At 35.2% G+C, this 10673-nt stretch overlaps 2 protein-coding genes across 2 annotated transcripts; one reads left to right on the forward strand and one right to left on the reverse strand.

Annotated features, from left to right (window-relative positions):
- Nucleotides 1-1098: 1098 nt before the first annotated feature.
- Nucleotides 1099-4496, reverse strand: LOC140860961 (UDP-glucosyltransferase 29-like). Its single transcript, XM_073263959.1, has 2 exons — nucleotides 3186-4496; nucleotides 1099-1620 (listed from the first exon to the last, which is right to left on the reverse strand). Exons 1-2 carry the CDS (start codon nucleotides 4494-4496, stop codon nucleotides 1099-1101), a joined length of 1833 nt encoding a protein of 610 aa, XP_073120060.1.
- Nucleotides 4497-7086: 2590 nt separating this feature from the next.
- Nucleotides 7087-8808, forward strand: LOC140866905 (glycosyltransferase BC10-like). The gene is made up of 2 exons (XM_073271970.1): nucleotides 7087-8423; nucleotides 8562-8808. The coding sequence occupies exon 1, from the start codon at nucleotides 7323-7325 to the stop codon at nucleotides 8415-8417; it is 1095 nt and encodes a 364-aa protein (XP_073128071.1). The 5' UTR covers nucleotides 7087-7322; the 3' UTR covers nucleotides 8418-8423; nucleotides 8562-8808.
- The last annotated feature ends 1865 nt before the right edge of the window (nucleotides 8809-10673 follow it).

The following is a 10673-nucleotide window of genomic DNA, read 5'->3' on the forward strand; positions in this document are numbered from 1 at the left end:
ACTTCTAAATCCGTGAAACTACCAACATTTACTTTCTCAACCATTTTCAAAAATGATGGCAACTTCCTAAAATTCTCAACAGAATCGCCCATCATGGTGTTAAGAGTCAGTTCTTTACCTATACATGCCTTGAAGTATGATACTTGAACTCCCTGATTACGCATCATTGTGATTATTGATTTCGGCACAGGTGTAGTCCTTTGACCACCGAAATTTTCTAGCAACACAGCTGACACTAACCTAGAAGTAGCCTGTCGATTTTTTATACTCATGCGCATCAAGTCACATGTGTGAATGTTACAATATGTTCGAACGTTAAAACATGTTGAGTGTGGATCTTTCTTTGCACCTCGAATCCTCCAAGTACAACTATCAGCAGCACATCGAACATCATACACGGACTTGTTAGATTTCACTATTTTGAACTCAAAAGATGACTTTATTGCAAGTCGGGACAATTCAATTTGAAATTCTGCCTTATTGGAAAATACCTGCCCAATAGAAATGTTGGATCCATCACGGAATGAGTATGTACCATTGCCACATGACTCAGCTCTATCTACCAACGGAATTCTCTTTCGGATCCGATGTCTATTTAGATACCCTTCCGGCTCGGACTCAGACCGTCTTAATTGCTGCTGGTGTAATGAAGGTTCTCCTAAAATTAAAGGATCTTCAAGTTGTTCGAATGGACAAGACACGTTGAAATTCTCAGTTGTTTCCTTATCATTCTCGTTAGGAATGACAAAAAATCCATCAAAGTATTCGTCATTATGATTCAACCCCCCCACAGGACAAGACACGTTGACATTCTCAGTTGTTTCCTTATCATTCTCGTTAGGAATGACAAAATCTCCACCAAAGTATTCATCATTATGATTCAACCCCCCCACAGGACAAGACACGTTGACATTCTCAGTTGTTTCCTTATCATTCTCGTTAGGAATGACAAAATCTCCATCGAAGTATTCGTCATTACGATTCAACCCTCCAACATTTACATCCATCGATCTGTCACGATCCTCGTCTTCACCATCAAGACCCCGCATTTCATTGCATGATCTACCATAATCAGCGACTTTATAATTGCCACATGTATCATCTCCATCTAACAACAGATTCCTCCCAGTACGATTGATCCCCCCCAACATTTTCATCCATCGATCTGTCACAAACATCAAATGATTGTTCAAAATTAGCGATGTTATTAAATGTCATGATATCGTTACTGAGGTGCTGAGTGCTTTCAAATGCATGCACTTCGTTGTCCAGTCCAACGTTCACTTCCTCTTCTTCCACCATAACATTCAGCACAGGTCTCTTGTCTGGGGCACCAAAGTAAAAGTACGCACGCAGAGTTCTATCATCCTTAATATAAAAGGGAGGAGGATGGCAATTAGGAACAATCGGCAAATAGCTGAATTTGGTTCTGTTAATATCACATGCCAAATCCAGAATGTTAACAACCTCATTCTTAAAAGATTCGAAAATGCATGTCTCATCGTCCACTGTGATTAAATCCCATTTACAACTTTCATGTGAAGACCATTTGAAAACATCGTGCTCATCCCGAATCCACTTTCCATTACATTGAAGGACAACATTACTGATTGCCATAACCTATAAAAATAATTAGATTAAGCATAAGCAACTTTCAAAACGAAAAAATAAATACACATGCGTTTTAACAAATTTTATTTGAATTACGAAGACGACATTGTCATGTCCAAAAGGTCGCCGTGCTTTACATATCAACCGAGATTTCATAATAATGGTCGAAATAATATTATGCCAACGATGGAAACTACTTAAAGTCTTGTAGTGCAGTCTATATGATTGAAAGAGCAGTCGAACTGATTCAAAAATCAGTCGATATTGGAGGGTATAAATCGTACTAATTATATGCAAACGGTCAGGTTGACTAAACCATTGCATTCTACACAAGCCGGCACTACAACAAGTCGGTCGATCATTACAATAAGTCGGTAGAGATTCATGAAATAGCAGTCGAGATTACGGTCGGTATGACTTTACAAAATGCATTCTTCCTCGGTCGACGTTACAAATAGACAGCCGAGCAATAGCCTATGTCGGTCGACCAAATGTAAACCACTCAAATTTCTTCCCCGATCCAACAACAATATAGTTACTACTAGAGTCGATACAAATATTTATTAAACAGTTAACATTAAAGACATCATTGTAAAACATATACACTGAAAAATAAAAGATAATTGTCATTTAACATAACAGAAATAAAAGAAAGAGGGCAGATTTGGAGCATTAATGATATTGCTTACTTTTTGTTCCCTCTTGGAAAATATGAGGGATAAAACAAGGGAAAGAGTTTGTTTGGTACAGGTGTGAGACTTTAAAGCAGAGTGGTCCAATTGAAAGGAAGTTTCTGAGAATTTTTTGGTCGGATAAAGGGTGGTTCCGGTAGAAAAGGAGCTGCGTTTGCACAGCAGGGGAATACGCACAAAAAAACAAAAAAAAAACAGGCCCCACGAGTATATTGATCGAGATAAAGGATTACATAACCATTAACTAATCTGAGCTGACACCACTTAAGTAATTAAGACCCAATTTAAGGGCCAACTAAGACGGTACATTAAATAAGTCCCTTTGACTTAAAAAAAACACGCGAGTCCCTTTGACTTAAAAAAAAAAAACAAGACCGAGCCTATATATTTAAATGCCCCGTGAATAGGTATGTTGACGACAAATATCTTAGATTAATGGCTTAGATTAATGGCAAACATCATATATTTACTTTTATTATTATTATTGATATTATTATAGCACAAACGTGAACAGGTATGTTTTGACGACAAATATCTTATCTTAGATTAATGGCTTAAATTAATGACAAACATCATATATTGACTTTTATATCCATGTAGAAATATATAATGCTTTAGACATATTTACTTTTATGACCTCGTATGTATATTAGGAGTTTTAAAAAGAGTGAATAAAAGGACGAAGTTGTTAATTCACTATTATTATAATAATAATAGTTGTTAATTCATTATTATTATTATTATTATTATTATTATAGATATACTTACAAATATATGTGTAACAATTAATATTTATAAATAATAATGATGAAGATGGGTGTACCTTGGTGTTTAATCTGAGATTTATTCAAATTTTAGGGTGTTACACTCACACAATCTCACCAATTCCTCCACAACAACATCAACCTCTTCCTCCCCTTTCCCCCTCACCTTCTCACTCAATTCCCTCACTTTCAACTTCAAACTCTGCCCACTTGATCCCTTCCCCACCACCTTCCCAATAACTCCACCAATCTCCCCTCTCACAAAATTCCCTTCTCCATTCCTCACAACTTCCTCTCCAATCCCCACCTCCTCCACCAACCTAGCATTCAATGGCTGATCAAGATGCATAGGAACCGCCACGATCGGCACCGAACAATGAATCCCTTCCATCACCGAACTCCATCCACAGTGACTCAAGAACCCTCCCACGCTCGGATGTGACAAGATTCTTGCCTGTGGTGCCCATCCTTCCACCACCATTCCCCTCTCGCCAACTCTTTCAACAAACCCTTTGGGGAGGATATTCTTACAGGTTCCCTCCCCTTGTGGAGACCTCAAAACCAATATGAAATTAGCGCTACTTTCCTCCAATCCCAGTGCTATCTCTTCCACTTCGCTTTCTTTCAAGAAATACTCGCTCCCAAATGAAGCGAAAACAGTACTGGACCCTTCACTCTTCCCATCTAGCCATTTGATGAATCTTTCATGCTCATGATGATTCTCCGTCGTTTCTGGATGCTGAAACAGAGTGCCCACCGGGACGAATTTCTTCCCAGTTATGAAGGAGAGATAGTCAATATACTTCCCCTCTATCTCTCGAAATGACTTGATGAGCACGATTTGGGAAGAAAGATTAACACATTCCCTCAATCTTTCGAAATCACTAGCCTCGACTCCTGTGGATATTCTTGGCTCCCGGAAGTATATACCCGGAAAAGGGTATTCCGAGCTGGGATTTCCAAAGCAATGGTGTATGAAATAAGAAGAAGATGCGGCGCCCGGACTCAGAAACAGCACCGCGGGGACGCCGTGCGCAGCAGCTTCTTCCGGCACCGATGGGTGGAGGAAATCGTATATAACCAAGTCTGGCTTGAGAGTTTGGAGGAGTGTGGAGATTCGTGGCCTGGACGAGTCCATAGCTTTCTTGAGAGCTGGCATTAGGTGGGAAGGCAAGCCATTGGTGGTGTGGTAATGAGATGGAAGATGAGGGGTTGTTGGGATATGAAGATCCACCAATTTTATGGAAACAGAGTCGTTTTCTGAGAGGTTCCCTCTGATGGAAGCGATGTTTATTTGCGAAGAAGCCATGTACACGATGAAGTTCCTTTTTGTGAGAGACTTGGCTAGTTGCAGAAATGGTGAGATATGGCCATAAGCCAGCCATGGAAACATCAAAACTCTGATGCTCCTCTTTCTGTTGGTATCCATAAATTACACGTTAATTATATTTAAGAGAATCGAGGGAAGATTAATTAGAAACAAGAAACCATATTGGTTTTGTAAGGATTAAGGAAGAAACGGATGAACTATTGATAGTTTCAATGTATGAAACGTGGCAGAATGCATGGGGGAGCTAGCTTACGTTGGTTCCAGGTGGAGGAGTAGAGGCTGAAACAACGGAAACGCTATATATACATATTGAATAATGCGTTGGATTGCACATCGTACATAAATTACAAACCATACATGTTATTAATGACATATGTAATTTTAAATATAACATGTAACTCAATATTTAACTTTTTATATATATATATAGTGTCATTCCTGGAACAAAGCTTGGATTTATTAGACGAACTATTTGATAAAGTAATGAATTAGTATAAGAATTATTGTAAATAATTTAATGAATATTTGATTTAATTAAAAAAAATAAATTGTTTTAAGTCCATTTATTTTTTAGTACATTCAACAAAAATCATATTTTAATTTTTAAAATCTATTTTATTAATTAAAAGTGAAAAAATTATATTTATATAAAAATTAAATAAATAAATATCTTACTATTTTTAAATATATATATATTTATATTTTACTTATTAATAAATTTACTTAAATAAAATAAAATTTTAAAATATTAATAAATATGGTTTCTAAAAAAAAATATTAATAAATATACAATATATGGCATTTTTTATTTATTATATTAAAATATTATTTTTAAGCAAAAAAATTGATATAACAATCATATATTAATAAAATAACACTCAATTACTTTAATCATATGTATTAATATATTGATACAAAGATAATAACATATTTTTTTTATATTTTAATCATTAGTAATAAATCTAACAGATTTGTTTTTAATAATCTACTAAGTAATTTACATACAATAATATATATATATATATCAATTATCAATTTATCAATTCATGAACCAATATGAATTTTAATCTTTCATATTACATTATTAACGTTGTTTCGATTTAGATATATATATCATAACTTTTGATTATAAACTGAAATCGCACGTAACTTGCACGTTAATTAATATAATTGCATATTTTTATATTATCCACTTTTATGTCACTAATTTGGAAAATGGTGTGTTTTTAACTTTTTTTCTTTTAAATATTATTTATTTAATTAATTCTCATTCCTAAAACAAAAAATTTATTATCATATTCAAGTCTTAATGGTAGTGTTTTCTTTAGTCATCAATAATTTGTACCTCTTTTTATTTTTTTTAGATACCACCTTTTTTTATTTTTGGTAACGTTTTATTTGTTGCCGCAAGATGTTCTTCTGTTCTTTGTTACATTTGCTTTTTGTGCTCGGGGTGCAAACGAACCGAATCGAGCCAAATAATGGTAAAATTTTAAGGCTCGAATTCGGCTCGATAAGAGTATATTCGAGTTCGATTCGAAGTTCGATAATTTCAAATATTTTGGCTCGAGCTCGGCTTGAAATAAAGTTCGAGTTCAAGGTCGACTCAAAATATTCGAACCTATTCGTGAGCTATTCGGATATTATGGTTTGAAAAGCTCGAAATGTTTGAAAAAAGTTCGAAATGTTTATATATTTATTATATAATTATATTATATTAATTAAATATTAAGGTTCACGAACTATTCGCGAACTATCGAACATGTTCGAATTCGGCTCGAGTTCGGCTCGAAAAAAAGTTCGAACATGTTCGAATTTGGCTCGAGTTCGATAAGTTCGAATACGAATCAAATATTTATCGAGCGGACTCGTAAAACTCACGAACGTGTTCAGTTCGTTTGCACCTCTAAACTCGACGACCAATTATATAACAATTTTCAAAGTCTAAATGCTAAAATTCCTTTAATAATAAATGACATGTTATTTTGTTAATAAAATAAAATTAATTGTCGTCCACAAGTTTCACAAACTTATGAATTTAGTATAAATAAATTATACCATAGTAATTGTTAAAATAGGTAATTAAGAAAATTCTTAAATCAAACTTGCTCGTTCTCGACTAATAGCAGACAGATATACTACTGAAGAAAAATCGATACATAACAGGAGTCAACAAAATTATAATAAATGGTCACAATACAAATGTCCGCGATTAATACAACTATAAATAAATATAATGAATTAAAAATTACTCTTAATTAACGCTAGTCAAACCACGTGGAAATGACCCTAAATTGTAACGTCAACCATGCGCATCAACGCAATTGAATAATCGAACCCACTTCTAATACACCTTTTAGGAATGAGTTTCATCTTGCTAAGAATTATTAACATAATCATGTTAACATTGAACATGAAGATTAAAGGTTTAAAAAAGAAAAAAGTCAAAGTTATTAAGATTTAAAAAAAAAAACCCAAAATACGACAATACAGAGAACTAAATGAACTATTTTTTTTTAGTTTAAATCCAAATATATATGTATATGTTGCATTAGAACCTTCGACCTATTTTTGGATATTAGATCTATTGCGATAGTTATCACACGTTGCTCTTTCATACAAAATACTAAATGGACAGTTTCCTCGGATCACAATCTTACATACATCAACCTTAAAATAAAATGGGCAAGAAAAAAAAAAAGAAAAGAAAAGAAAGAAAGATCCAAAGCCTTCTTCATTCCATCATCCATCTTCTTCTCCAACAACAATCTTAACGCCATTTTTACACAATTAATCAGCTCTTCATCCTTCCATAATTCTTCTGCAAATTCTCCACTTTATTACGTGTATATTATGCACATACACACATCGGAATAATAACGATTGGAATCGATCAAAGTTGGTAAGAATTTTGTTGATCTTTTCATGCAATCTTCGTCTTCGTCGCCGTCGTCAAGGAAGATCGAGGCTGCTATGTTCAACACGCCATTCGTCCTGTCATTCGCTCTCCTTCTCTCGTTCCCGTTGCTTTTCCTCTTCGTCCCGCGGATTCTCCCGCCGAGGCACGTCGAAATCTCCCTCCCCGACGAGCTAGACGACCTCGCCCTCTTCCGCCGCGCCACCCTCGCGTCTCTCGGCCCCGCCGCCGTATCCCACCTCGGGACCGGCAACGCCAAGCCAAAGATCGCGTTCCTCTTCCTCACCAACTCCGACCTTCATTTCGCTCCCCTGTGGCAGCTCTTCTTCAAGAACAACGAGCCCCTCTACAACATCTACATCCACGCCGATCCATCCTCCAAGATCACTCCCCCGGAGGGGGCTTTCTCCGGCCGTTTCATCGCGTCCAAGAAGACCCAACGCGCCACCCCGTCCCTCGTCTCCGCCGCCCGCCGCCTCCTCGCCACCGCTCTCCTCGACGACCCCTTGAATTCTTACTTCGCCCTCGTTTCCCAACACTGCATCCCTCTGCATTCCTTCAAATACACGTACAACTCCCTTTTCCTCAAACCCATCGCTCATCCATCCCCATCCACGCCTATGTACCGTAGCTTCATCGAAATATTGTCCCACGAGCCCCAACTGTGGGACAGATACGTGGCCAGAGGCAAAAACGCAATGTTGCCGGAGGTTCCCTTCGATCGGTTCCGCATCGGATCACAGTTCTTCGTTCTAACCCGACAACACGCGCTGGTGGTGATAAGGGATCGGAGATTGTGGCGCAAGTTTCGTCTGCCGTGCTTGAAAGCCGAATCTTGTTACCCGGAAGAACACTATTTCCCCACCCTTTTGTCCATGGAGGATCCCGATGGATGCACGCACCATACTCTCACCAGGGTCAATTGGACAGGTAGCATTGGCGGCCATCCCCATACGTACAGACATGTCGAGGTTTCCTCCACTCTCATCGACCACCTACGGGCCTCGAATTCGACTTATTCCTACATGTTCGCCAGGAAATTTTCCCCCCAGTGCTTGCAGCCGTTGCTGGATATCGCGGAGAAGGTCATTTTTAGTGACTGATTCGAGGCAAGCTCAAGCATTATTCATCATGTTATATATATATATATATATATATATGATCAATGTGTCGTAACTAAGACGTTTTTACACGAAATATTGTGTTTTTATAACATGATGATGTTGTTGATGGGGATCTCTTTGCAGGCAAATGAAATAGTACTGAGCAATATTAATAGATGATGAAGCCACCGGTGTACATAGGCGGCGAAAAGGCGTCGGACTTAGAGTGGAGTTGAGCCATCAAGAGATCACGTTTGCTCTGTTTTCCCCTGTATCTATCTAATATGCATTAATTCAACTTTTGAAGAATAGGGAATCTCCCATTTGCTCCTCCCGCCAGCTAGCTTCCCTCTCAATTTCCTACATTGTATATTCCTATTTTCCAGTTTATACTAACCTAGCTACCACTTTGTGGTTTATGTGCTATATATATAAAAATACCTTTTATATATGTTGTTGCAAAGCTAGCTAGCAACTTGATTCTATTAGTAATCTTTGTTTGTTGAGAGGGTTTGTAATTGGATCCAGCCTTGTATTAGGCATGTCGCATTCCCAACACACATTCTTTTAGAAAAATAATTATATTTTTGGTTTTTTAAGTACGATTTTCGTTTTTGTGTTATCGATCGATTCATGTTCTTGCTGAATTTAGGTAGCTGCAACTTGCAAGTATTGTTTAGTTCCAACATCAAATATTCAATAATGAATGCGAATTAGAATTTCATTATTCGAAAACATCGTTTCAATGTCTTCCAAGTCTTTAGATCATTTTTCCTTCTTGTGCGTTTTTTTTTTATATTTATTTTTGTCCGTAGTTAAGTTAGAATGATCCATAAATGAATGTGCACAAGTATACATCATGAGTGCATTTATTTGGCTTGATAATCATAGGATAAACTTATTAATTCAATCACATTCATTGTTTACTTAAAAAAAATTCAATTTTCTCAAATCTCAAGGCCCGTCATTATACCAGATTTCTTGGGATTTCTCGTCCTTTATGGTATGACATATCCCGAACAATATTTATGGAAAAAATCCACATAAATTCTAATATACCTTCCTTTAATTCATTTGTTTTCCTCCCAATTTCTCATTTTTTTTATAACTTGGTTTATCAATTTTATCTATTTTTAATATATATATATATATATATATTTATATATATATTTATATCCAATAATTTGATAAATAAAAATGACTCACATTTGAATCAATAATAATTTACATTATTCAACAAAAATCTTTCCCAAATTATATGAACACAAAATTAAACATAAGATTATTTATCATAGGTGGAGGATAAAACTGCAATTCGTTCTTCAATCACTATTTCAATCTCAAAATTAATAACTCAAAGTAAACATATTATTGTTTATCCATAATTATTCCGCGTCCATGAAAATCATTTTTATAGTCCTGGTGATTTATCTACATGTAATATCATCCCACTAAGTAAACACAACCGTATTATGGACAAAATAGTATTTTTTCGCAATTTCTCAATATGCATATTTATTTTTGAAAGAAATTTGAGTAGTAAAAACGTGTAATTCTGTTATTATATTTAGTTTTTATTTGATATCACCGGATTATAATTTTAGTTAAACATTTTAACTTCGTTAGCTTAGGCATGCTTACCCATTTTTTACTTTAGAGTATACTGTAAATTGTCATTTCGGATTTTTCACGCGGAGAGCGAACTCGCAGAAAAAATTGGCATCCCTACATCTGAGTTATATATATATATATATAATAACAAAAATATAAATTTCAATAACTAGATAAATCCCGAACTAAAGCACTAGAAAAGTTCTGTGCGACGGACTAATCCAATAAAGTGTGGTTAGAAAAAATCAAACTCCAGAGTCTTGTCAAGCACTCACCTACGCTACCAATTAGGACACTTATTTGGGGCAATATTCAACTATTTTGAATAACGTACTACAATTCGAGATAAAAATATAAATCATATTAAATTTTGTATGTTATTTTATATAGAATGATTTTTATAATATTGATTTTTTTAATTAAAATTTTAATTTTTAACATACAAAAATATTTTGTTTGAGTTTTTAAGGTAAATTAATTTTTAAGCTAAATATTGTGTGATAATTCATTAAGTCATTTGGAAAATAAATAAATAAATAATATTATATATAAATTTAAAATATATTAGTTAAAAAAAATTAGTGTTTGACGTCTCTTCCCGCTTTCCTTTCAGACAAGAAACACTTTTAAAAGTTAAAAATGGTT

This window comes from Henckelia pumila, chromosome 4 (assembly GCF_033568475.1).
Source record: "Henckelia pumila isolate YLH828 chromosome 4, ASM3356847v2, whole genome shotgun sequence".
NCBI classification, from domain to species: domain Eukaryota; kingdom Viridiplantae; phylum Streptophyta; class Magnoliopsida; order Lamiales; family Gesneriaceae; genus Henckelia; species Henckelia pumila.